Here is a 27,825-nt window from a genome sequence, read left to right on the forward strand (position 1 = left end):
GTTTTCTAATGAATCCAGGGAAAGTCCGGGGAAACCCAGAAAATGTGAAAATAATTTGAATAATTTCCCGAATATTTTCGCACGTGCTCGGGCCACCCTTTTGCCGTGGATGATAATGAGCCAGTGTGCTGGAAAGTAACCACTTTCTCGCCTCGACTGGCCAACTGTCGTCGCAATGACGGATATGCATTGACATGGCAAATTAATATTAATTTCTGACACACGCGCCAGTGACACTTTTCCAAGTTTTCAAGTTCCCCGAGTCGCTGCTGAAAAAATAACACGAAATTATTCTCAAAACATTTATTTTGTCTGCGATTTCCAGGGGCAATGATGAGGCTGTCTGGTTCTGGATTTCGAGATGCTCGGGTTGGGATGGGAAGTGAGGACGGTCCTAACTGGCATCCTGTGACAGGGCAGGATATCAAGTGAAATGATGCGAGCGTCCGACGGAGCGGCTTGAGTAATTAGTTTGGATTTTGTGGCATTATAAAATCTCCTTTTTCGGGGCGGCTGGCGCACAAATATTTATTCAAGTGTTAAAGTGTCTGCCGCGCAAAAAGTGTTTTCTTTGAGCACTCACTCCGCGCTCTGCACTGAATTCCTTTTCTCTTTCCCATTTTTTATTTGTGCGTTCGTTTTTCGTTTTATATTTAAAAATTTCATTGGCCCCGGCGACAAAGGCCGTCAATCTTGGCGTTCTGTCTGCCGTCCCGCGGAAAACCCTCGCGAGTGCCATGAAAAATTAGACACCTTATGCATCTTTGCATTGAAAAGTTCTCGCAGCGCGGGAAAACATCATTTTCATACACAATCAATCCTTGTAATTGGCCGTGCTCGCGCTTTTTTCTAGTTTTTCCCATGAAAAACGTAGCGCTAAATGAAACTGCAGAACGGAAAGGCGGCAAAAAAGGGCAGAAAAGAAAAGCGCCGCCATTTTTTCCGCGGCCAAAAATCAAAGAGCAGATGAGAAAAGCAAAACTCACGCACAGCAAAAGGGAAATGCCAGAGAAAAGTTTAATTTCACTAATCACAGCAGAGTAATTACGTGGAAAATGAATTCTTTCTTTCCGCCGCCAAGGAAGTTCTGGAGTTTCGAGATGGAAAGGTACTGGAACTTCGGAGCAAACAAATAACTGGCAATTTGTACGTTTTAATTTTTGTGTGCGTTTTGGAAAAAATTTCAATTTTACTTTGCTTATTAATCAAACCTAAAAGTTGGCAGAGGACGTAGGGTTAGGGGTGGCAATGATCCGGGGTCATAGAACTTTGAACTTACGAATATATCTCTATAGTGTAAGAAGCGGCTTGTTTGAGCTAAGAAACGAATTCAAATATTTTAAATATCCAATTGATATTTAATCAATTTCACATTGTTTCTGTGTAACCACTAAAAAATCGTTAAGTTAAAGTGAAGGGCTTGCAAGCATTTGAAATGGCTGCTTATTAATCAACGAAGCTGTCAGAAGCACGAAGGTTTCTCAAGAGGAAAACACAAGACGAATGGAGGGGTCAGACAAGTTTGAGCTGCGGATTGTTAGACACTTTCGAGTGATCCGCGGTGGAGCGGGGGGAGAGACACTTGTTAGTGAAAAGTCTGCGGCACACATGGCTCTCCGATGAGTTTCCCACATTTTCGTCACCCGCTCGGGACGGGCTGCACATAAATCGCTCGGAAAACTAAACACGCAATTCGAGAGTCTAATAAAGTTGCGCAAACAAATGATGCGGTGGCCCCTGGAACACCGAAGTGGAGCATCAGCATCAGCACCAGCATCCCACATCCCATGCCCTAGCCATGGCCCATCCCATTTTTAGGCCCCTAATGCACAGCACAGGGACAAAGATACAGATACATTCTGCCACTTCCCCTTCAATAAGTAGACTTTTTTTAATTGCATCGAGAGGCAAAGTGTTAAAGAGTTTATGTGCAACATTTACGGGGGGCGGGACACCATTTCCCAGACACACTCACACAATTATAAATGCAATAAAATACTTTTCAAGCGAAACTCATAAATTTCCAAAAGCATTCGTACGTACAAACCTCGATGGCGACACACAAAAGACTCGGATTCTGTCCCCGAGCTCCGAGGAGGAGTGCACCACCACACATTGCCCCTAGGTGCCCCTCGTCCCTTCCGGATCCGTGAGAAATTCCGGGGGACAGGAGCACCCCTTTCGGAGCTTAGAGCCCGGAGTTAATCACGCCAGATGGTAATGGGTTTATGGAGATGTTTGCTTTATGCCAGGAGATATATACCATTCTCAGCAAGGTGACATCATCATCATCGGATCTTTGCACAGGCATATTAGTATTTGGAACTTGCTGCACATATTTTATTTAGCAGTTTAGCAGTATAATACATTTTATATTCAAGGTTTGAATTTCAAACCAAGCCTAGAAGTTCATCATTTTTAACTTATAATAAGGATGTTTTGCCCTTTTTTTTCAGTGCACCCCATTGAGTTAAACTCTCTTGTCAGACTTGGTTTGTTTATATGTTTTCAGAGCTGTTGAATGATTTGCCAGGGACAAAAACTCACAAAATGGCACTTTTATGTCGGAGTCTCCGGTGTTAGGGCATCTCTGTCCATATCCGCATATGTGCCAGCCGTGATCTGTGATGATAATTAGCCATTGAATCGCAACTAATCTCCCAGGGAAGCCGCTCCCGAGTGCCTAAGTATGAGTATCATCAATTACTGGCCACAATTGCCGGCGATGCACATGCCACATATAGAGCAGTGCGAGTATCCAAGTGGCCACCGAGTGGTTCCAAAAATAAAACCCAACAGCCGGGAGCGGAACCACTCCTCAGTTCGGTCCAGTTCGACGGGTCTCTTGCGCCTCTGCGCACATGGTAAATAAATTGCCAAACAAATATCAACATGACAAATTGATTAATTCATGTTATTATTCCACTGATGTGCTCGAATGTGTCCCGGAAAAGGCGGCTGAGAATAATGCGGCCGTGGCGCATTTAGTTTTTGGTTCTAGTCACACATTAACCAAATGAAAATTCGGTGTTGACGCATTTGTTTTTCCCACTCTCCGGAGGAAACGGCGACAAATGAGCCAGGCGGTCGGCAGCTGACAACAAAAACAGGGACAACAAGTACACCACTGAGGCTGAGATATGTGGAAATGGAAACGAAAATGAAAATGGAGACATTGAGCACGTTGCTACATTTGTCAACGATTTCCATATGGCAAAGTCCGCCGACCATCTCTTCTCTTCTATTGGAATTTTAATGATGCGCGAAATGTTAATTTTTCATCTTGATCGCCTCGAGTTCGCTCCGAGTTCCGTCAGCCTCCGTTCCCATTTCCCAGCCACTTAATGAGCCGGCGGCTGAGTCATCCGCGCTGGCTTTCAATTAACGTTGATCACCTCAATTGAGGCACGTCGCCGTTAAAGGCACTGCGAAAAACTTAGCCCATAGTTAACTTAACTAACTTTTAAGATCACAAGCGAAGACTATGATCATTAAGAGCAACATTGGAGTTCATAACGCTCAATTCCTCGATCTTCACTTTCCGTGGAAAATCGCATAATTTCTTTTTCTGACTTTTACGCTTAGATGCTGATACTATTTTTCGCAGTGTCAGATTGTCCCCCTTTATATCGGCCAATAAAGGAACATGTCTTCTCTACCTCCTCCAACTTCGGCAGCAGCAGTTGGCCCGAGATGTGGGTACATTCCTGTGCAGGGTGCATCGCGACCCGACTTGGCCATATAATTCCTGCTAATTGAACCGAATGGCTTGGAGTAGATATTAAGTTACGCCCCGCGTGGCGGCGAGGTGAGGAAGAAGTTTATGGCCACCTACCCAGCCCAGAAGGCCAGCAGCTCGCGAGGGTCGCGTGTTTAATAATAATTTCTTTGGAATATGTTTATGGTAAGCCGTGGTCTAATTAAAATCAATTGCCTTAATTGAAAGTACAACAATGGCAAGCCAAGGAACTCTGCCAGAAACTCGGCTGCCGCGCTCTATCGACACATGAAGGTAGCAATTTGATCGCCGGCATTTTTTATGGGCCCGCCGAAAGTTCTTTGGGGCGTGGAATCCGCCGAACTTCCATAAATCAGCATCACTTGGAGTATCAAATTGGCATAAATCTATGGGACTGGCCGATACAAAGAACTATAGCTGGCTTGCATGTTAATTTTTCAAAACGCCGCGACAGTTTGCGCTGGTAATTGCGGACTTGGCAAGTGCCATATATTATATTATTTGGCCAAAACCCTTGATATATGGCCGGGCCAATGATAAATCTCAGACGATTGTTGCGCTCCATTCTAGACCCACACTTTGTGTGGGCTTTGTTCTTGGCCATAATGTCGCCAATATTCCTTTTTCCTTATCTTGGCCCGAACAATTCATACTTCCGAATATCCCTGGCATTTCATATGCAATTCTGTTTATTGGCCTGCAAGCCTTTGCCTCGACTTTCTCGGTTTGCTCTGCCAATTGTCTTGCATCGTAAATTATGTAAATTGTTTTGCGAATACACTCCGTTGGCAGTTTAATTAGCTGACATTATGTCGGGGGATTGGAGCCAAGTGGAGTGGGAACACTTTGTCATAGGCAAAGATACTGGCCAATAAATGGTATAGTTTTCCATAATTTCATGAAACTTTCCCTTCTTATTTAAATTAAATCCGTCTATTTACAGAGATCAGAACATTATAATCTTTTTAAAATGTATATTGAGAACTGAATAAACAAATAAATTGTACGTTTAAACAAACACATATAGGCCTGCAGACATAAAAAGTGTTTGCCCATTACACTTAATATTTCATCGCGAACTTCAACCTCAATTATGAAAATGAAAGGGAAGCGCCGCTATTCGCAACTCGTATCTTTGCCTCACCCACCCCGGGAAAACTGGGAAAACCCCAAAGACAAGCCACTCCACCCCGTAGGCTTTTTTTCGTGGACAAAAACCAGTCGAACATACCTCAACTCGGGCATTTTAAACTGGTAAAATGGTTCGGCGCACTTTCGGATATGAGCAACCAGAAGAATGAGCACATAACATTAAATGGGTTCACTTACGGATGCGGGTTTACGGGGATAGTGAGCACCGTACGAGCATCATATGTGGAAAATGTACGAGAGCGGGGCAAAAGGAAAACAAATTTCAATTTAGCTTAAAGATTTTGCACATAAAATTTGTAACACTCAATTAGTTTAAACGACAACGAAAAATGTTGCCAGACCGAGTCACAACAATGGCTAGAAGCTACCCCCATCTGTTTCCTGCTGGTTCTTGGGTATTTTCGGGGATCCTGGGTAAATCGCATAAATGCGGCGACGTATGAATTTCGCTTAATATGATTAGTGAGCGGTCCTTGCCTCATCCCCGAATCATCGAATGATATGCGAGGTACTACAAGTGCACTAATGGAGTGAAACACTTTCGCTGCATACTTGCGGCACACATCATTATGATGAGCTTGCAAGGGATGGAGATGTTGGGTGGGTGGTGGGTTCTGGAGCAGCCTCGAAATCAATTTCATTTCGCTAATGTCGTGTAATACTAAAATCGTTTACGCTTCTGTGCCATTCAAGTGGGATTGCCCGATTAGAAACAAATGCTCTATTCCAAAGTTCGATGGGCGGGGATGGCAATCGCAGCTGGTCGAGGTGGGTCAGTCAGTCAATCACCGAGGACCAAATCTTTATTAATTCTGATCGATGAGCCTCGCCCCCGAGTCCTTCGCAGTTGCAACAATCAAATGATGGAGCGCTTACAACAAAGCTCTCGATTCCCAGCGAACTGGAGACTGGCCACTTTCATGCACTCATACAAATTCGACAGCTGAAAGCGTTTCCGTTTCCGTTTGCTTGTCTCTGTTTGTCCATACATCTCCCTTTGGCTCCCATGTTTCGCCCCGGCCCCCCATTTTCCACCTCTCCAGCAGGGCTACTGTCCATCGATGGTGCAATGAAGCGCGTTTATTTGCCGCTCGTAATTTATTTACTGCCCAACTCCGTGCACTTCGATTCCATTCGGATAGAACCATTCGAACGTCTCCTCTGCAACTTGCTAGTTAAATATTGCCAGAAGCTGCGACTCTTCCTCCAGATGCACTGGGAGAAATGCATGGCATTACCTAACAATAAATCCATTTCACATATATATAAAGCTGTGTTTGAAATTGCGTTTCTATTGAAATGAAACAAAACATTTTTAAGAATTTCCTAAAACAAACTTTATGTCAGTGAAAAACACAAGTATTCATATTATTGAACTTTTTGAATGATAAGCATCAGAACCTTATGTTTAGCTGGGGTATTAAGAGTGCTCATTCCATTTCTGAGTGCACTGCCTGCAAGTGATAAATTAATCGCTACATCAGTTTTTAATTCCGTGTTGCTGGCGATTTATCTTGGACTCCATGCGTTGAGTCTTTCGAAGCACTGGGACAAGGTTTTCCTGAATAGAGAGAGATGGAAGTGGAACGAGATGGGGCTTTCAATGAAAGCCAGGCTGTGGCTAAAACACAGTGATCCCTCACTCTGCGCAACCTTTATCCCTCCCCCAGGCTGCACTGTTTAAAATGATGTATGGCACACATTTTGACAAATGTACAAAAATGAGTCATGAGTTCGCGGGGCAAACAGAAAGCGCTTCTTTGGTATTGCTGCTGCTGCCTGGCTGCACTATTTTCTGTTGACTTTTTCATGTACTGGCTGTTGCTGCTTTTGTTGGCATTATCCATAAAACAAACACAAACTGGCGGAGAAGATGGAGCTGCTGCTTACACATGTTTTGCGAAAAAGGGGAATGGGTCTGGAGCCTGGCGCCGTAATTAATCATTTATGGTTTACCTTAACTGGGAGCTCTGTGCTCAGCATGCAGCAGATTTAATTCCAGCTTGGCTGAAAACAGAGCTCTTCCATTTTGTTTCGCACAAGTTGTACTATAGGAGAAAAAACTATTTTATAGGAATTTAGCAGGGAACAGCATATATTCTATACATTTCCATCGAGTGGGATTGAAATCAGTGTCTCCGGGCTGTTAGAAATCATTTGGAACCCTTTAGCTCCGACTCCAGTCCCTTGTCTCGCGTAGACTTATCAACAGCGTCTGGAATATCGAGCTCCGGACTTTTTCTTTGAGCGTTTGGTACTCCGTGTGTCCGTGGTTAGAGGATTGCGTGGCTACGGCTAGGTATATATATTTTAGTAGGATTGGGACTAGGACCTAATAGCATGGCCAATCGTTCCAGCCAGCGGGACCGAGAGTTCAATCGTGATAATTCATACAATTATCGAGACCATAATCGGGACAATCGCGATAATCGGGACAATCGCAGTAATTTCCAAAACTATCGCAATCGTGACAGGGATCGCGATAGGCAGCGTCAGGTGCCCACGGAACCACCTTTCATCGCTTATGTGGGCAACCTTCCCAAGGGTCTCGTCCAGGGCGATGTAATGAAGATCTTTTCGGACTTCGAGGTGAAGAATGTGCGCCTGATCAAGGACCGTGAGACCGATGAGTTCAAGGGCTATGGCTACGTGGAGTTCGAGACTCTGGCACAGCTGAAGAGTGCACTTAACTGCAACGGCCGCATCAAGCTGGACAACTTTTCGGCCCCCCTGCGTATCGATATAGCCGACCATCGCCGGCAGAACCCGGGTGCTCCCAGCGGAGTTGGCGGAGCTCCTTCAGTCGGAGTGGGCCACGAAAGAGGTGGTGGCGCCGGAAGAGGTGGTGGCGTCGGAAGAGGAGGCAGCACGGGACCAACAAACGGTAACAGTCCCTACTACCAGAGGCGCAACTATCGGCGCGACGACAGCGTGGGATCCCACCAGTTTAGAAGGAGGGAACCCCGCAGCACCAGCAGCAACCACCATATGTCCAACAGCAGCCCCACACAAAGCACCACGTCCATTAACTACAACCGCACCATTCGAGGTGGTTTCAATAGCCGTGTTGGTGTAGGTGGAAATGGCAATCGTTACCAAGGAGGAGCTCCACGTAACTTCGATGACCGCGAGGATCAGCAATCGATCGGCAGCGGAGGATTCCAACGCAATCGCACTTACAACTTCACCCGGTAAGAAATGAATTGCCAATGCAGCACTCAAATGGTCTTGACACATATTCATTGTCCAGATCCATGAACAACAGCGCAGGCGGAGGAGGTGCTGGAGTAGCAAGGGGCGGCAATCCGCAGCGGAACTTCAATGGAAATGGAGGCGGCGGTGGATTCGGGGTCGTAAATGGAGGCGGCAACTATACTAGTTTCGTGCAGAATCGCAACCGCGATCGCCGTGGACACTACAATCCAAACAACTCTGGAAGTTCTGGCGGCTACAATAACCATGGAAACAGCAGCTTTGGCGGGGACAACAATCGTCCTATGCACGGAGCGTCTGAGTCGGCATCCTGTGGAACAGGTCCATCTTCGAGCAATCAATTCGCAGTACGCGATGATGATGATCGGCCCAAGCTAGTGCTCAAGCCCAGGACTGTGACTGCACCCATAAACTCTCTGGCTGAAACCAAACAGGCTGCTCTGATCTTCGGAAATGCCAAGCCTCGCGATGATAGCTCCACGCCCGTCTCCTCGCCACGCCAGGATTTGGACGCCAGAGCCGATGGCTTGAGAGCGTCTTCCCCTTTGGCAGGATCGTCATGTGCCCCAAGTGATCATGATCATGATCCAGGCGTGGGCGACAACTAGATCGGATCATACGATGTTGATGGCAGTCTAGACCGGTGGGGATTCAGCATGGCGAGATCTTTCAATAAACTTTTCATAGGCCTCTTATATTATTATTAGATTTGTATCCGCTGATGTTCGTGAACTTCGTCCTCGAAATCAAGACTGCAATCGCCTTACTATTTAAACGTATTCAAAATTCACATTGTGCAATTCATTGGCTTGTTTCTTTCGCTTGTGTTAAATTCAGTGATAAGGCAAAGAAATAAATAAATCATTGGTTATTAAGCCCATGTTCATTAACGGAAGCACGAATAATACTTTTAAATATTTTCAGATCATCTGTAGGCTGGATGTACAATTTATTCCTATTCACGAGCCAGCAACCAGGAAAGGTTATTTCCCTAATTAGGGCCTGATCAGCCCTAGATAACCATAAACATCAGGACGGCAGCGATTCCGCTTGGAGTGGCCATAAATCGCCAAAGTTAATGCTCGGTGACAAAGTCGGGGCAGGAAGATAACTCACCTCCGGCGGACACTTGGAGCGGCATTAACTAGTCAACTCGAACTAATTGAATTGAACAAGATTAAAGAATTTTACGCCGGAATAAAGACGTTTGGCAAGTGAGGCGAAAAGGAGCAGAAGGCCCTGGTATTTATGGGCCAAGATTTACGAGCCACAACAAGTCGCGGCCACTTTTGGCCACGGCTCCTGAAATTAAGCCGCACATCCTGGCTTGTACAGGCAAATTGGCTTAATTTCTTTTTAATTTGCTGCCGGTTTTCCCGGCTTTTCCTTGCTTTCCACTTTCACTTTCCGCTTGGCCTTCTCAGGAGCTCTCGAAACGAAATTCAATTTGAAAAAGTGGCAGGCACAGCGGATGTGAGGTGACCTGGCCACGCCTGTTTCCATTTAAATTTCTGGCCGATATGGAGAGCATCCCCGACCCAAAAGCCAATTTACGCACGAACATTTTTTCAATTTGCGCCGAAGAAACCGCAGTGACCCCCCATCTAATTTCCCCATCCCACACCCCGCTGCACTTTATAGAAATCCCGCGGAAAATTCACGGCATTAAAGGACTTTTCTTTTATTTTCTCCTCTCCTTTATTTCTTTTGAAGTTCGTCCACTGGCCGCGAGTTTTATTTGCCTTTTTTCCATGTCTGCCAAGGCTTTCCCGCTTTTCGCGCCGGACTTTTCCCGTTAATGTGTCACACGCACTTTATAAGCAATTGTTGTTGCCGGAGCTGGGAGGGAAATGGGGGCGGTGTTAGCGTCTGGAAAAGTTGACGACGCCGTCGACGCCCATGGCGCAATTATTATGATTATTAGGTACAGCTGCACTTGCCCAGCGGCTGCCACTTATAAACAAAAATTGTAATTTACCTCAGCGCTGGAGCACACTAAGAGAAAATATTTCTAAGTCATTCCCACAATAACCAAGAAATCAAATATTCAAGCTGTTATCAAAAGCAACCATCCAGCTTCTTTTGAAATGAAATTAAACAAATTAATGTTGTTAACTGCATTCTTCTGGTCCCCGTTTCGATCTTACATCGATAGAAACATTTTCTCTCCGTGCACTGGAAACTGCTCCAAAGCTGGGCTGCTGTTGTCCATTAGGGTGGACCTGAACTTTTGTCCGCTTTTGACCGTTCGTTCTGGATGCTGTACATCGCCTTGGGGGTCACGCGTTAATAATCGCGCTGAATGACTTCATAATGAAAATATTAAAGGTGTTTGTTGCCATTCTTGTTGTTGCTGCTAGCCGCCGGCCAGGATCAGGATAAGTATATACATATAGAAGGAGCACCCGCAGGACTCGCTCACACAAAAGGCGCAAAGTTTATGTTTATGTCATGCTCTCGAATGGCAACGAAGAGGTGAGAGAGGGGACTTCTTCTTGGGTATAATTTAATAATAATGCTCCTTTTTTCATTAAATGTAAGTGCACCATGGGCAGAAGCTGCCTCAAGTGGCAGGTTGAAATGAGCCAAAGGGGAGGTTGGAAAATGTTCAACTCAGTGCTGGGCATTCAAGAAGACCCATTCAGAAGGTGTAATATATTAAATGCTTGTTTAATCAGCATTGCTGCTATGAATCAGAAATATTTAGAAACACATTTATTGATAAGGGAAGCTCTCATATACTTTTCCTTATCAAAATCTATTTATGCTTGTGCATGGAGAGAGCATAAACTTAAGGTTTTATATGCTGCGTGATCCACGTTTCGTAGAAAAGAGCATTTGTGTAGACACCTGGCCAGCTTCCTGAGCACCAGTAGTTGCCAATGGACACAATGCCCGCAAGGACCCAAACGCCCTCGCGGAATGCCATCAGTGGTCCGCCGGAGTCCCCATTGCAACTATCACCCTGACTTCTACTTTCGACGCACAAGTGGGAGTCATCCACGGCAGGTCCAGAAGCATACCAGCGACGACACAAGGCAGGCTTCACGTATGTTACCTCCAATTTCATCTTGACGGGACTGCTTTCTCTGGTGAGGGTTCTACCCCATCCTGCCACGGTAAACTCCTGACCGGATGGCCAGTTTTGCACACCCACAGTCGAGGGCAAGCAAATAGTTCGTATGCTGGGCGAATAGGCAACCTCTCTCGCCAAGCGGATCAGACCAATGTCGTACGACATGTGGCGTGTACCGAAGCTAAAAAAAACCCTAGCAAAAAGTATAAGGCCGTTTACATGTCTCCATAGATGGCCTTGTTATTCGACAGGCAATGAGCCGCTGTTACAACATATCGGCTATTGATCAGTGATCCCGCGCATTGCGTTCCCAATTGTTGTTCACCATGACGACGGTACTCTAACAGCACCATCCAGGCAAATTCCGTGACAACGGTTTCATTGCCCCTAGTGATGTGGTATTGGGCTATGTTGCCCCCACAGATGGATTGATCGGGAAGCGTCGTCTTGTAGTCCGTATCCTGAGTGCAGCAGACGAATGGCGGATTGTTCTTGGTAGGTCCGCAGCGGGAGTCTCGCATGAACTGGATCTCGGAGTCTGTAGGATTACTCTTCGCCAGCACGGAATACAGTGGCACACACCTGGCGATCTCCACGCAATATCCAGTCTGCTGGTTGGGATTCCGGCAACTCTGGAGTGTAAATGACCACAAATACGAAAACCGAGTTCAATCGAGTACCGGTATGCAGTTTCCATTGAGCTGGCTTCTTATTTGGGTACTAATTTCCGATTTATCCACTTACATTGTCCATGGGCCGTGCGGTTAATTAAAAAGCACAAGAAAACCGCTGCGATCACCTTCATTGCGATTGCGACTGAGCTCCGTAAGCCTCGACTACGATGTATCACAATTTGGCAGTCTTCCTTAACTTTAAAAAAAATTGATTTTAGCTTCAGTGCGATTATTTTTGTTGTTTTGTCAACAAGTCAAAGATTACAGATTAAGCCAGAGAAATACCGCAAAACATAGATTTGTCATTGAAAAAATAGACTGTTGGGAAGTTCCGAATGAATAATGATAAGAAAAAAAGCTATACAAGGTTTAGCACATTGGCAATTAAAACTCGCTTGAATATAGTTCTGAAATCAATATATATACATACGAACATATGTATGTCCCGAAAGAAACCACTTGTCATTCTCGACGAATAGTAAATAGTCGGGATATCAGCAATCCGATTGTGTTTGCACTTTGGACAGACGATCCCAAGAAACAATTAATGCCGGCAAAGGACGAGGGCACAGGATACAGGACCACAGACTCGGAGGACCACAAGTAATATTTTAAATGTAGTTTCGGGCTAATTGTCATGCCATCGACGGCGTCTTATCGGGCGGTAGCAAAACAATTTGGCTAAATTTATGCAACACAAACGGGCTGAGAGCCCCTTTGGGGCAAAGGGGCACAAAGGACACACAGGACATGCAGGATGCCCAGATGGACAGATAAGTCAAAAATGCTGCCATTAAAATGCTGGCATTTGCAAGTCTATCTGGGTATCGACAGGGCTTCGTGTGAGGTGAGCGGAAATCTAGCCGTGGTGGTCATTAATGAACATGGGCCAGTGTCCCCGTACAGTGGAGTCCATTAAAAAGGACTAAATGGCAATTAAGCACTGGAGTCAAACGGCAGAATCGGAGTCGCAATCAGAGGCTGAGACAATTAAGCCTCCCCTTTCGCTGCAAGGACACTGGGCAATTAAGCCGGACCAAAGTTGCCCAATCCCTTGGAGTCGACCTTATCCTTTTCACCTATCTCTCTGGCCGAGGAAAACTTAAATGAGTTTTCCGAGAGCAGAGAGAGAGTGTCCCGCTGCGAGCATTCAAGTGGCTGCAACTTTGATTGGCTGGCCGCTTGAGTGGGCAGCAGATTTATCTCCTATTTCCGAGCCCCCCGATTGCACATAAATCCCTACGACGATACCTACGCCCGGCCAGGCAGGGATCCAGGGATCTAGCCATAAAAATATTTCGAATACCCAACGGCACATGTGTGAGTTGAATTTTAGAGGGCGACACATCTTCGATATGCTCGTTTAAAATAATTTATTGCACTGGCTCTGACACTCATTGAACGTCTGCCACCGGTTCCTAAGTAAAGTGTCCCAAAACGAACTCACAAGATAAATTGCGCAAATAGAAAAATGTTCTAATTAAAATTATGCACAAATATTTTGGATTTCTTCTCGCTGTCCTCCATCGATGGGGTGCCAATTAAAATTGATTGGAAATTCCGGGACGGCATTCCTGGCATTTTTACGGCACGTGGGCGTTCCTCAGCGCCAAGTAACAGCTGCCCGAATCCTGTAACCTATCCTTTCGCTCGGTATTTGCATGCAGAGCCTTGCTTTTGAACTCGAATATGGGACTATCTGTGTGTCCTGACCATTCCGCATGAATACCCACTCCGGAACACCAATAAAAAGACGTCTCAATTAACACTCTTGTACTCTGGTACGAAATGCAGCCAGATGGCTAAATGCATGCATTTAAGTCGCCACCCCGACCTCCGCTAATGTAGCAAATAAAACGGTCACCTTAATGGATTTCTGTTACGCGGTCTAGCTTCGATTTGGACAGAAGGTGGCGAGGCACGGGAACAGGACGCCCAGGACTCTCGTGCTGTTCCATTGATTGTCCTTGAATCGCCGTCGTTCGCCACTTAATCCAATCGCGCACATGTTGAGTCCTAACAATGGACTCCTGCCTCGTCCTCGTCCCCGTCCATCACCCCATCCCCTCATCCACCTTAAGCGGCTTTCACCTTGACGTTGCCACCACCAACAAGGGCAACAAGGAAAGCGAAATAACACCACCAGGCTCTGCCGCGGATTCGGGATGCGGCATCGGGCAACTTTGGCCTCGACTTGATTTTCGCACTAGGCTACACTAAGCGGTTTTCAAAGTTTTATAAAAATATAAAATGAGTAACAATCTAAATTTGTTATTTAAATACTTGGAGCTATAGAACAGAAAATGAGAAACCATTCTACGCATGTGAGAAGAATATTCATGCATACATTTTTTCCAGTGTAGGTATAGTTATGGGATGTGAGGAAATCAAGGCGAAAATAGGGGCTGTCCTGAGGGTTGTGTGCGTTACCAACTGTTGTGAAAATTAGAACGTGTAGTCCGGCGCTTTCCAGGACTTATAACACACACGCACGACCGCACCACTGAGCCACTGAACCACTCAACCGCTGCACACACACAGCACCACCTTTGCATTGACTTGCGATGATGTATTAGCAGTGGAATTAAAATTAAAAAGCCCGATCAGGTTGCCCCTTTTGATGAGGTCTTTGTTGCGAGTGTACATGGCCCGTTCCTAATTAATCCCACAGAAGAGAATACAGAAAGCAAACCGAACTTAAGCAACATCTGGGCCCTCTGACTGACATTAACTAAAGACCGACGCCACTTGAGGCACAAATTCGGCCGAATTTCAGCATTTCAGAATCCCAAATTGGGGCTGACAGGCGCGAACGGAGAATACGAAAACCACATTTGGGCACCCCGAATGAAAGATCATTCAGCTGTCAGAATCATTAAGAAATGTGAAATCGTTTAAATATGCTCTGCAAGAGGTTCCATCATTTTTATTTCCTAAACCAAGCTTTTTTTGTATTTGAGGGGAGCTGATTGGATGCGGGATGGGGGGTTGGCGCCCAGTGAAACCGACACACATGGAGATTGGACTTCAGAAGTTAGCTGGAACATATCTCTAGTACTGACTAATTTATGTTATTATGCAAAAACTAATGAGGCTGCCTGCTGATAAAACAGCAGTGCATTACTCATCCATGCCGAAATTCGTATTTATTTTTTGTAAACACTTGTAAAATGAGTTCAACTTGTTTCCCCCAAATCGTCGGCACTTCCTTCCCCGCTCCACCCGCTTCATTTCGGGAGGTAAATAAAAATGTTCAAAAATTAATGCCTGTCTCTCATTTGCGAGGCCTTTTTGCGCCTTCCGCTCGGAACCATTCCGCTTTCAATTTCGCTCCCCAAAATCCTCACTTCTGGCCACACGTTTGCCAGTGCGAAACATTTTTATTACGAATTCGTGAGTTTCGCTGCAAATAGCAGCTCGCCACAGGCGAATATATAGCCGCTCGGGAGATATATGTCTAGTTTTACACTATTATGCACGGAATCGCGAGCGCGGGGCACGGGCAATAAAAATACCCGAGCATATCAGGCACCAACTGGAGGATGGGGGCACTAGGATGGCCAGGCAGCTGCCTCGACTTCGTGTGCCATTCGACACGCCCACAACATTCGATTGTCTTAGGCTCGCGCAGATACAGATACACATACATATCTTACAGTACACCTGAAGAAAATCTAGAACAAAGTAGTTAAAGGTATAAAAACTGGAATAGCTGGTAATTTCTGCACATTCACTGGCTTTATTTAATATAGTTTTACTTTGAATTGATTAGATTTTAATATCATCAATGGACTATACTCTTCTTTTTTCCAAGTGTACGAAATCATTTAAATTTCGGCGCGTTCATTGAAATTTGAACGATGAGCTAGCTGACGATAAAAGTGGACGCCACGGGCTGGTTCGGAAATTTTCATATAAAGTACCTTTTGTTGGCATTTTAATGGCGCGCTTTATGGAAGGATTAAGCACATAAACTTGTCAATAACTCGAGTGCCGCACACTCATATACTCAAATGCTCATATACCCATATATACCCAAATTGCCAGCGACTCGGCGACTCTCTTCCAATAATAATGTCACCGCACTTCGACTAAGAAACCCTGAAAATGGAGTCAAGTCGCCGAGGGGACAGCGATTTTATTTATGACCTCAACGTTAAATTGTTGCCGCATATGTCGAGCGGTCCTGATGAGCGAGGGGAAGAGGGGGCGGGGGCGATGGCAGAGGGCAGCGACTTATTAAAAACAATCATGAGCCAAACACCAGAAACTCTGAGCACATTATTGATAAACACACAAGTCTGAGGCAGGAGGAACACATCGGATAATGGATTGATGGGGTGAATGAGAAATTCTCATAACATAAAGTGGAGCCGATAACGAGGACTCTTACGTTTATGGCAATTCGTTGTGGATATGATATGGGGGAATTAGAGGGATTACGCCAGGAGCTAGCTAAGAGCCCATGAGGAAGAAAGTGCTGAATGAAAGTCAAATAAATGGTATTTTGATACCAATTCATCTACTGCATGAAGAAACTTTAGTCTTCATATCAGTCTTCCAAAATCTTTAAAGCAAGCTCACCTTTCCGCGATAAGCAATCGATGAAAATCCCCTAATGAAGTTGTTCAAATCGCTGGCTTTGGGACTTGCCAAGTATGCCAAACATCCATAAATATGTCCCTCGTGTAAGCCGGCGTTTGCGAAACCTTTTAGCTGCTCCAAAAAATGAAATCACGAAAAATGGTAAGCCAAATTTGGCCGAAATGAAAATTGCAAGCCACCCAAACCCAGAAGATTACAAACCCCTGCGGCAATTATTTTACGATGCACAAAGGTATTGTTAAATCGCAGGAAGGAAGGAAGGAAAGCGAGGAGCAAACACGCCGGCAGCCAAAGTAAAGCCAAATATGTTGAAATGCGGCCAGGACCGAGCGCAGGACGAAAATGCGAGATCCAGGACAACGGGGGGAAGGTCCTGGATGCGAACGACGCCGCAGTTCAATATGCAGCGACAGGCAATATTAAAATATCTTAAGGATATTATGTTATTACGCACACATTACACAGCAGACTGCGGGCAGGATATCGGGATGGATGGATGGGTGGATGGATGGAAGGCAGGGCGCGGGGCAAACTCCACTCAAATGAGATAATTCCCTGTAAAATAATAATAAAATAAGCAACCTTCAGACAATGTTCAACCCAACCCAATGTACTCCCTGCCCCGCCCCGCCGAAGGTTTTTATGATTTTCATATTTTCGCAACCCCCGCCGTTTAAGTGCTTTTCAATATGAGTAAAATGCATTAAGGTATATCTCTCGGATTTTCCCTTCTGGCCGCCGGCTAGGCAATCTGAATACTGGGGGCGTGGCAGATTGGCCAGGGCACTCTCGCATTAAAACAAAACACACCAAGCCAGAATCAGGCTTCGGGGCCAGTGGTAAAAGAAAGGACCAACCCAACCAAACGGCGATCTGCCGAGTCAGCAGAAAAGGACGGAGCCCGTACAAATGAGCCACATCGCAGTGGAACATGGCAAATGGGAGACAATTTTTAGTTTTGATCTAAATGCGTCAATAAATTTTAACACTTTCAGTCGCTCGGGCGACAGAAACAAAAGTCGTTTCCAGGCTTACAATAAAAAAGGAGCAGAAAACGAGCGGTTTAGGATACCCTAGAAAAAGTAAGTTCTATGGGCATACTACTTTTCTTAAGAGATTTTAGATATTCATGTCCTAAAACAACACATCAAATGTGAAATGAGACCTCATAGATATATTATATAAAAACTATCTTAAGATTAGTAAGAAAATAAGCATATGGTCAATACATTTCATCTGCTGAGTATCGGTTAGTCGAACCCGTGACTCTCGCACACGCGCTCCACTTGCTTTTTGGCCACCTCAGCACTTTCTTTTACTTCTGTGCTGTGCGTCGGCTTATCAATGGGCTCATTTTAAAATCAACGCCTAGTCCTGGGACTCCTGCGAGTCCCGCTTATTTACGAGAGATGTCAATGACTGGGTTTTCCCAAGTTTTTCATTCCATTTATGGCTGCGAATCTGGGCCGGGCTAACTTATCGCTCCATGTGCATCTTCAGTGCCACTTTCAAAGGGCTTTCTTCGGGGCGGTGGACGGGCAGTGATACCCTCAGTCAGTCAGTCAGTCAGTTTGTCAGCTAAGGACTGTTGTCCTGTGGCCCAGAAGTGAAGCATCCGCAAAGAGTTCGCAGTGAGTTTTAGCCCTAATCCAGCAAGGGGACGGTCATCGTGGCACATGGGCAAACACTGCTGCCATGGCAAATTTATCGCCGCTGATAAGCGTTAATAAATTAATTAGAATTATTGAAATGCGTGGTCTGTCGAGGTCCTGCCACCGCATATCCTTCCGCTCCTGTTCCTGCAGCCGAGTGCAAACACAGCCATGGCCATGGGCATGAATACGGCAGTGGATCGGGCGTCGTGGTCCATGGCCATGGAAGTGGACATGGATGGCTGGATGGCAGCCATTATGCGCTGATTTGTGTTGCATACTTTTGCGGCACAGGCGGAAACAGGACGAAACAGTGCCACATCCGGAATCGCACAGGACACGCACTTTTGAATTAGTTTGTTTGAACTCCCGGGCCTTATCTCAAGTTGTAGATTTTCAACATTTTGTAGTCATTTCCGGCCGCACACTGCATTTGAATTTCGTGCTGCCCGCTTTTATCAATTCAATTTACGCACTTGCATAAAGAGGCTTCTGCAAAAATGTTACGAACATTTTATGGCAACAAGAAGATCATCGTTGTTTATGGTCGCTGTCTAAATTAGGCTTGCATTTTTAGAAATTACCATTCAAAAAGTACCATTGAATTAGGTATAAAACTTCAATTTGCTTTAAAAGCTAGTTGGTGGATTAAGATATGTTTACGAGTTAAGGGAATTTTTGTTTTTGTACCATTTTATTTTATTTGACATTTTTTCAGTGCAGTCTGGTTGGCTATTTCCTTCTTCCTTCTTACCTTTTAGGCGGTGGCAAAGTTTTCACGTCTTGTAGCGCCGTTTTTTCGTCCTTTAATGGCATTAAAAACTTTGTCCGCCGCTGGCCAAAGTTCTCAGCACTAAGGTGCCTTTTTTTATTGGCGCCAGGACGTGTTTGCCCCGCAGGAATTCACCTCCCGTTCTCCACTCCCAAGTCCTTGAGCTCAAGGTGCAAGGAAAGGCAAGGAAAACAGAGCGGAGGAGAAAAAATTAAATAAAACTTTTTTAGCTCACAAATGTTTTGCTGCTAATTGAAAATATCTGTTGGGTTCAGTTCAATTAGACGATGCTGCACCGTGCGGCTGCTTAAGCGGCTGACTGGCCACGCCCCCACGCCCCCTACGCCTCCCGTGAGATAAACCGTAGAAAGAAAAAAAACTCGCTGATTTAAGCAATTTTTTGTGCAACTTTTCGCTTGTGTGGCGAGACTTTTCAGCTTTTCACAGAACAACTTGCAGCTGATGGATCGAATTTCTAGCGAAGGAGGGGGAATTTGATTTCACACAATTCTTAATGCCCGAAGAAAGTTTCTCCACACAGTTTAGTGGCATACAAATGAGGCGGACAAGCTTCACCTGCAGCTGAAGTACGCTTTTTTCGATGTAAACTAATCCGAAGAATTGGAAAAGTTCTGGCCAAAGGTTAATTGGATAGAGTGGCGTGATGGGTGCGGAAGTTTAATCAAAGGTTGGTCGAGCTTAAACTTATAAAATATATACTATATATACGTTATTTGTGTACGTTGTACGCAGAAGATTAATTGGGGTTTCTCTTCACTGTTCCGGCTTAAATACATTTAATGAGCCAGCCCACACACACAATAAATAAACAAAATCAGCCATCAAATGGCCAAACACAAATTGTCAATTAAAAGGTATTTAAGCTTAATACCCAGGTCACACACTCACGTCGAGCGCTTAATCCACGTAAATTAGTGCAAAAATCAAGTGGATACCTTGATACCTCGCTCACACATTGGCCCCAAATTTCCAGGAGCAAGGGGGAATGGGGAGGCGGGGGGCCAGAGCGCAGGGCAACCGACACCAATAAAGCCAACAAAGCGTTTTTAGGGTTAAGTCCATGTCAAAGTGTCAGTTTAGTATCGGTATCATGTCATGTTGTCTGTTCGTTCATGGTGGGGATGTTGCTGTTGTTGTGGCTGATATTTCGGTGGCGAAAGGGGAGTGGGTGGGGCTGCTCATGGGTGGTGGGGTAGGTTTTAATTTCGTGTGTACTGTGTGGCAACATCAGGCCAAACAGACGTGTGCTCCGGACCCTCTATCTCTGACTGGAAATTGCGCTGAAGGTGCAACGTTTTACTAATGAATTTAACAAGGATGCTGGCTGGCAAAAAGTGGGTGTGAAAAATGGGGTGGTGCACTGAGAGAAAAGAGTGGATATACTTCTTAGCAAGATGGTACTTAACTTTCGAGCACTGAATTTAATTGGTATGGCATACTTTTAAACACCTCAACTAGTACCTTTCAATTAGCAGGTTATTTGCTACAAAAAGCACTCGAATTTGTTTTCTGTGTGAGGAAGGGGCACGTTGCAGCGTTGCATGCTCATTAAAACGTCAGGGCGGCAGAAAGCAGTCTGGAGAGGCCAGTTCGTCTGGGGGCATCAGCTGCACTTTGTGGCCCTGCTGTTTATCCTGCCAACATATTTTTCAAATGTTCCGTTTGCATAAGTGAAAAGGCCAAAAAAGGAAGATAACACACACATGGGCGGGGAATGGTGGAGCAAAAGGGGTAGGGGGCAGGCCAACATTGGCGTCAACACTACAGGAGCATCCCGGGGTTAAGGTATTAGGGAGTTGGGCCAAATCTGCCAACAATGGCGCGTAAATTTACGACTCACCTACGCGACTAGACGGCTTTTGACCGGGCCAACAGCTCCAATGGGGTGGACCAAAAAACAAGGAATGGGCGTGGCTGAGGCTGGGGCTGAGGCACATGTGTGCGGCATATTTAAATTTGTTTTTATCCGCATTTCAGGTTGCGCCTGTTAATCCAATAAAATTGCGTAATTAAATTTGCGCTTCATTTGGCGTTTGTCATGTTTGTCGTTGCGGTGACAAATTTAAAACCTGTTGTCGGCCTAAAACCCAACCCTTTCCCCCACTTCGAGGTGCGAAAAAATGAACTGAAACCGAAATTGTTGTACACGTAGTAATTTTTCAATTGCTGCATAATTGAAGGCAAACCAGCGGAGTAATTCGCACCGCACCAGAGAAAAAAACTGGCAAAATATTGGCAGCAAATTGTCGGCATGACAAAGTGGTCCAGGACCAAAAACCCCGGCTCCTACATTTCGGCCTGTTGATGTGTGGCTTTGTTTGCCACTTTTTTTCTTTGCCACGGATTCGTGTCCTCTGGGGAAAACGGAAAGTTGACTAGCAATTGTGTGAACGGCAGATGAAAAATGATTTTTAATTGCTGGGCGTTGAGTGCTGAGGGTTTTGTGGTTGGAGAAAAAAGGGTAAAAATCAGTGGAACTGCCTCTCATTTAGCGGGCTTTTTTATGCTGGCTGCAGATAAAGCCCTGTGCAATTGTGAAATTGATAAGCCCGAGTCGCCGACGACAACACACGGCACTCATTACTTCCGGCCTTTCGGAGCAGGGCCTCGGAGGAAGTCGATAAGGTCGGTGTCCGACGGACCCGATAAGACCACTGCACCAATCGCCTCGGCGATGCAACGAAACTACGATTAACTCAAACGCTCCTCAGATGGCGGGCGGCAAACTTGAAAGGCGCTGACAATCTTCAGCTAGAAAGCATCACACTTGAAGAACGATTTGCAACTCTGAAATGCACTTAAGCGAGTTATTACACTATCACCACAAACTTTGTACATATTTTTGTATCCTATCCAATCCTATCAACTCTTATTTTTTGCGTACCAAAAATGTGTTGGAATCACATTTTATTTCCGGTAAGTTAATTTTCTGAGTGCACGATGCTACGGAGTTTGGGTTTCTCCTATTCGACAGCCGTGCCAAGCACGGAAAGTCACTTTTCTTATCACATCGAACTGCGACTCGGTTTTTAACGGTTGGCAATGGGATAATGAGGTTGGTCGGCTATGCCATAGAATTTCTTCAAAGATGCCCGGTCACCGAGCATCTCCTCAAGACCCTGGTCTTTGAATTCGCGTGTGCCCGTTTCCCATTACTCAATATCTGCAGTTTATTCTTGCGTTAATGTGTTGCGTAGTTTTTACAAAACCACGAGTTAAAACTTAAAAGAAATACCCTTTCATATATGATCTTTTACATTAAATTAAAACGTTCTCCAAGTAAATACTGTACAAAAACGAATTAAATTGTCAGAATTTAGATATCATGAAACTTTTCATTACTTCCAAACAAACTGTAAGGGCATTTTGCGAATCGGATATGCATTTTGTAACGCCAGGCGCCATCTTGTCTCGGAGTAGCGCGAATTCTTCAGTGATATCTGCGAAATGCGTCAAACGTCGGCGGCGGCGGCGGCGGCGGCTTGTGCCACAAATTCGGCGATTAAAACAGAGTGGAGAGTGGCCCGGATCGGGGGCAACATGCATATACTGCATATAATATGAGTGATGTGAGTGTGTGGACGCTGGCCATAATGACGAAATGTAATTTGGAGCAGAGGGATGGGAATGGGGGGCTGTCGCGCTGTTATCGCTGTCGCTTTTGCTGTGAGTTTAATTAAAAAGTTTCGCTCTTTGTGGCAGCGCAACAGCCGAAAGCAGTGCACATTCAAATTCATACTTTGATTATGCGTTTCGTTTTTTATATAATTAAAATCCGCTCCCGAATGCACTTTGCGGGCGTGTCTCTGGCATGCTTTTCTCCTGTCCAGCTGGCGGAGATGGCCCAAGATAAACCGAAGAGCAAAGCATGCGATATTAGTGTGTGCAAGATATTAACAGCATATTTGACATAACAATATGGTGAGTGTCCTGCGAAGGCATCAGCATCTCCAACAGGAAGCAATTTCTCATCGCTTACTAGTTTTTATTAGCCCACTCAGACCACACGCATTCACATCCGCCCACCAAGAAGCATTCATGGCATCCTTATAATGATTCTTGGCTTCGGCCAGGACATGCCGGGCAGCTCATAAGACAACATAAAGTATGACAGACATTTTGGCAACACTTTGCAGACCGTTAGCAGCCCCGGCTTTTTAAATTGTTAATGCTGCCACTCGGGGGTGTGGCGTCCTACTTCCCCGGAAAGACAAAGGAGCTGTCATAATTCGCTGCAAAATATTGTCACCCAAACAGATGCACTCTCATATGGGGCCAATTTGCCTTGGCCTGGCACTTCTTGGCTCCGTTTTCTGGCAAGGCATTAGTTGGCCATTATACGGGCTCGTTGGGCCCTCAAATCCTCTTCGGTTGCCCGGAAGTACGCGCCATTCTCTAATATTGCAACGGAAGCAATTAATATGATCGTAACAATGCGAGAAATCCCAGCAACAGCCGTCTTAATGGTAATGCCGTTCATCAAGCTCTCGTTATGAGTTGGAAGTGCAAGAGAAATGTGGAGACAGGATGTTTATCCTTCGAAGAGTACAATACAAGGGTTACGTTACTATCATAAAAAAAAAATAAACAATTTCCGAAACGGAGTAAGCACTCACACAAATTGCGTTTATTTTCGAATTACCTTACGTCAAGTTTCGAAAAATTTTTAATATTACTCATCGTCCCAAAGCCCAGTTAGCGACATGTCCTCGCCCACCGATTTCGACCGATCCATGCTGGTGGAGTACAGTGCCGCATTTATGTACTACATTGAGAAGCACAAGCTGATGGAGGTGATGAGTCGACTCCTGGCCGAGATATCCGTGGCGGATGGAGTGACAGATGTGCGAAGATGGATGGGCGAGAACATAACCAGGATCGGCGTGGAGATATACACGAAATCGATGGACGCCTTCCATCGGGGAATAAGGGGTGATTTCTACCAGCTGCCCAGGAGCTTCTACCACCGAATAGTGCTGCACGGCAAGCCAGGATCAGGTCGAAGGTCCTTGGCATATGTGCTAGCCCAGCGCTGGGATCTGCTAATACTGGATGCCGATGTGCTGGCCTATCACAGCATCAACAAACAGGACCAGGATGAGCACTCCAGATTCCTGCAGGAAGCCATTGAAAAGGACTGTGTCTACAAACGGTCGGAGGCTGTGGGTAATCTTATCCAGAACAGACTCCTCCAGGACGACGCCCTTCACAGGGGTTGGATTCTGATCAATTACCCGAACAACAAGTGCGAGGCTGAGGAACTCTTCGAGGGCTTCACTGTGCCCCCGAATCGATTCGTATTCCTGCAAATCGACGAGCGTATGGCTCGCACGAGAATCATGCTCAATAGCTACTCGCCAGGACCTCAAGCTAACGTCAGTTTTATGGACCGCCAGATGGCTCAGTTCCGGAAAAGCGAACCTGCTCTAAACTCCTACCTCAGCCAGCGGAGGGAAGTGGTCTATGTGGATGCGTCACCTTGTTTCGAGCAGGTCAAGTGCGAGATCATCTCGGAACTCACCAAAACTCCCTATGTGCTGGGTAAAAAATACGGCGAGGCAAATGCCAAAATCTGAATTTGATTCCAGCCACTCTGCATCCAAATTGAGTAACAGTGTGTTATTGGAGTCCTTTCTGTGATTACTCTCGTCATTATTATTATTTGCTCAAGAGTCTGTCGTTGTTTGTGTTATTATTGACTTGCTTTTTTGGGGTCAGGCCTATCAGACTTCTGACCGCTTCACCATTCCCCATTCAACGAAAAAATATTGCTACGTTTTCGTTTTGGTAAACAGTAGAAGCAAAAGTGTGGTGAGATGTACCGACTATAGGATACCCATTAAGAGTACAATGAATACAGTAGAAGGAGTTTCACTTCATCTTTCTTTTACATCCAAAACCTGGTAAACAAATCCCCACCAAGCAAATCACCATCCACGCCTTGAAAACGCTGAGTAGCAAAAAGTGATTTTCTATTTGAATTTCCACCACTGAAAAATGTGAACAGAAAAACAATAAAACGCAGGAGAAATGAGAGAAAAACAAATGATTTTATGACCACAACTTAAGTGCTCAATTTTTAATTGTTTGACGACGCTGATAAGACCCGTGGAGGAAAGCTGCCGAGGGCGGGGAGACTTTTTAATGGCACCCAAAAGTTCAATCAAAGTTTTATACATTTTCCTTCTGCCCGAGGCGTCCGGGGGTTCAAATTAGTCGCCAGCAGGTTGATGATTATTGGAGTAAATATCTTTATTCCTTGAGGTTTTCCCCAGTGGGCTGTAAGCCGGCTCACTTATAATTAAAAAACGCACCAAATCGTTAACAGAAAATAAATGCATTCGCCACAATCAGGGGAGCAGCCAATATAGCTGCTTATATTTTAAGAAAGTATAGGAATAAAAAGCGCTACTTGCACATCATTTAAACATCACGGTAATTTATTTTATTTGGGAAAAAAGATATATTTCACTATTTAATTTAGCGCACATGCAGCGATGGCAGGAATCAGCGCACCACCTTGATGTCGATGGTGAAGCAGCAGCGCTTCTGGGACACCGGATCCTTCAGAGCCCAACGGATGATATAAGGACTCAGGGGGAACTTGGCCTCGATGGGCACCTGGGTGGTATAGGTCTGCTTCACTCCGGATCTCACGGGACAGGGTGTGTACTTGCAGGCCGCGCTGTCCATGGTGAGCAGGGGCAGCTCCACGTTCTCGCTCTTGGCCCAGCCCAAGCTGGCTACCAGGGTGTCGGCATCGAAGTTGGGCGTGAAGTCGAAGCTCATTTCGGTGTTGTGCTTCCGGCGTATGTTGCAAGCCGCATTGGAGAGGGCCTCCGGACACGGCGAGACTCTCACCTGCTGGATCGTACAGGTGTCCACGCTATCCGCACAGGGTTCGAAGTTGACCACCTCGGCGGAAGCGGATGCCGAGATCAGGACGATGGCGATGGCGACTGCCTGCAGCGAGCTAGGACGCAACATGATGGATCGAAAGCCGGACACGGAATGCAGGCACTTCTACTTCGGACTTGGACTCAAAGCCGGGCTTATCTCCGTACCCGTTTGACCCGTGAACTGGGTCAGCTGATTAGATTCGAGCTCCTTATCGCAATGTACTTAGAATTGTAAGGGTGTCGGAGACGGCACCTTACAGTTTTGTAAAATTCTAATCAAATGTTAAAAAACTTATGACTGTTCCACCATTTTTAATACTTAGAGTATTTATATTTTCAACCAGAAGAATTTTTTCAACACTACTAAAGTATGCCCTTCATTTAATTGGCATACTCTACCTAATTAGTCATTTCAAAATGTTAATTGGCACTCTTATCATCAGCATTCGTGGTTCTGGTCACATATTCAAGGTGAAATGAGTCCAGTTAATGGGTATACCGGGAGTCATCTCCTGATTATGAGCAGGTGCGGCTAATTACACTAGTCAGCAAGAAATTAAAGCCAGCAATGGACAGCACACCAAACTATTGTGTGTATCGACCCACTTGTAAATCACTTTAATTTCGAAGATATTTGAGATATGTATTAATCCAAATATTAAGTGGAGCATCCATTACGGAGAGGATCTTTCTAGCGCACCACCTTGATGTCGATGGTGAAGCAGCAGCGCTTCTGGGAAACCGGATCCTTCAGAGCCCATCGGATGGTATAGGGACTCAGCGGGAACCTGGCGTCGGCGGGCATGTTGTTCGTGTAGGTCTGGGTGACTCCGGATCTCACGGGGCAGGTGGTGTACTTGCAGGCCTCCTGGTCCATGGTGAGCAGCGGCAGCTCCACGTTCTCGCTCTTGGCCCAGCCCAAGCTGGCTACCAGGGTGTCTGCATCGAAGTGGGGCGTGAAGTCAAAGCTCATGGTGAAGCGGTGCCTCCGGCGGATGTGGCAGGCGGCATTGGAATTCGCCTCCGGACAGGGCGTCACCCGCACCTGACTAATCGTGCAGGAGTCCACACTATCTTCGCAAGTCTGAAAGTTGACTATCTCTGCGGAGACGGATGACAACACCAGAGCAAAGGCGACAGGCAGGAGCGAGCTCAAACGCAACATGGTGGATCGAAAGTCGGACGCGGAATGCACGTACTGGCTAAAGTCGATTGGATTGTGGCGATAGAAGGCTATACTCTAGAGAATGGAGCATGCCAATGTTTCTTACGTAATTCAAAATAGTTTCTAACTCCGAATGATGTTCGTATTGAAACGTCATTACATTGAAGCAAACAAAAATTGTAATATAACCAAGTTTTAGGTAAATCAAAGGCGGATTAAACTCATTAGTTAGAGTACAAAAGCAAAATTCTCAAAAATGGCGAGTTCCTAAATAGTTCTTATCAACAGTCGGGAACTAAGTGTTATCACCAGAGCATATATATAAAGTATAATTAATTGTTTTATAATAGGGAACGAGAATCTGAGCCCAGCGGAAGAGTTGAATATAAAGCAAATGACAGTCGCATCCAGGACAAATGAGGTCCAGTTGAGGTTGTCAGTGCCCGTGTCGCAGATCTAAGGCATCTGCCGGGCACGAAACCAATTGATTTCGGCACCCCGCGCCACATGACAAATAAATCGTCACACTTTTCACAGTGTCGGGACCCCGAGATGGAAACCGACAGTTGTCAGTCAGGGAAGCCAGAGATGGAAGCGCGGGAGTGCTCCACGCTGCGACTCTGAAACTCGAGACGAATCCCGCGGGTCCAAGGATGAGGTCCCGTTCCGAGATGTACATATGCATCGAACTATTGACTATCGAACTGGGAGCTGTCAATAGGAGGCAGCCCGACAATTGCACGGCTCATTTGCGGGAATGCATGTCAACAATCAGGGACAACAAACAACAGGCGAGGCGATTGACAACCTGACACCCCAAGCCAGCCCAACCCCAAGGTACACTGCGAGAAAATGCC

At 45.6% G+C, this 27,825-nt stretch overlaps 5 protein-coding genes across 7 annotated transcripts; 2 read left to right on the forward strand and 3 right to left on the reverse strand.

Moving 5' to 3' along the window:
* The first annotated feature begins 7,046 nt into the window (after nucleotides 1–7,046).
* Nucleotides 7,047–8,993, forward strand: LOC6612902 (RNA-binding protein cabeza). Of its 3 annotated transcripts, none has more exons than XM_032722579.1 (3): nucleotides 7,047–8,082; nucleotides 8,142–8,747; nucleotides 8,812–8,993. In XM_032722579.1, exons 1-2 carry the CDS (start codon nucleotides 7,232–7,234, stop codon nucleotides 8,710–8,712), a joined length of 1,422 nt encoding a protein of 473 aa, XP_032578470.1. In that variant the 5' UTR covers nucleotides 7,047–7,231; the 3' UTR covers nucleotides 8,713–8,747; nucleotides 8,812–8,993. The 3 variants fall into 3 exon arrangements, with proteins under 3 accessions (XP_032578470.1, XP_032578469.1, XP_032578471.1); XM_032722580.1 differs by lacking the exon at nucleotides 8,812–8,993 and having other exon boundaries at nucleotides 7,063–7,190; nucleotides 7,249–8,082; nucleotides 8,142–8,799; XM_032722578.1 differs by lacking the exon at nucleotides 8,812–8,993 and having other exon boundaries at nucleotides 8,142–8,799.
* A 1,760-nt stretch (nucleotides 8,994–10,753) lies between these two features.
* Nucleotides 10,754–12,020, reverse strand: LOC6612905 (serine protease 7). The gene is given in 3 exon segments (XM_032722948.1): nucleotides 10,754–11,401; nucleotides 11,404–11,812; nucleotides 11,925–12,020. Coding segments are annotated over 3 exon segments (924 nt in total). The 5' UTR covers nucleotides 11,934–12,020; the 3' UTR covers nucleotides 10,754–10,895.
* Nucleotides 12,021–23,530: 11,510 nt separating this feature from the next.
* On the forward strand, nucleotides 23,531–25,255 carry LOC6612907. The gene has a single exon (XM_002037363.2). It carries the CDS (start codon nucleotides 23,608–23,610, stop codon nucleotides 24,478–24,480), a length of 873 nt encoding a protein of 290 aa, XP_002037399.2. The 5' UTR covers nucleotides 23,531–23,607; the 3' UTR covers nucleotides 24,481–25,255.
* Nucleotides 25,256–25,316: 61 nt separating this feature from the next.
* LOC6612908 (MD-2-related lipid-recognition protein) lies at nucleotides 25,317–25,924 on the reverse strand. The gene has a single exon (XM_002037364.2). The coding sequence runs from the start codon at nucleotides 25,889–25,891 to the stop codon at nucleotides 25,412–25,414; it is 480 nt and encodes a 159-aa protein (XP_002037400.1). The 5' UTR covers nucleotides 25,892–25,924; the 3' UTR covers nucleotides 25,317–25,411.
* Nucleotides 25,925–26,372: 448 nt separating this feature from the next.
* Nucleotides 26,373–27,076, reverse strand: LOC6612909 (MD-2-related lipid-recognition protein). The gene has a single exon (XM_032722126.1). It carries the CDS (start codon nucleotides 26,966–26,968, stop codon nucleotides 26,495–26,497), a length of 474 nt encoding a protein of 157 aa, XP_032578017.1. The 5' UTR covers nucleotides 26,969–27,076; the 3' UTR covers nucleotides 26,373–26,494.
* Nucleotides 27,077–27,825: the final 749 nt, after the last annotated feature.

The sequence above is a fragment of the Drosophila sechellia genome, chromosome 3R, assembly GCF_004382195.2.
Source record: "Drosophila sechellia strain sech25 chromosome 3R, ASM438219v1, whole genome shotgun sequence".
In the NCBI taxonomy this organism is placed as follows: domain Eukaryota; kingdom Metazoa; phylum Arthropoda; class Insecta; order Diptera; family Drosophilidae; genus Drosophila; species Drosophila sechellia.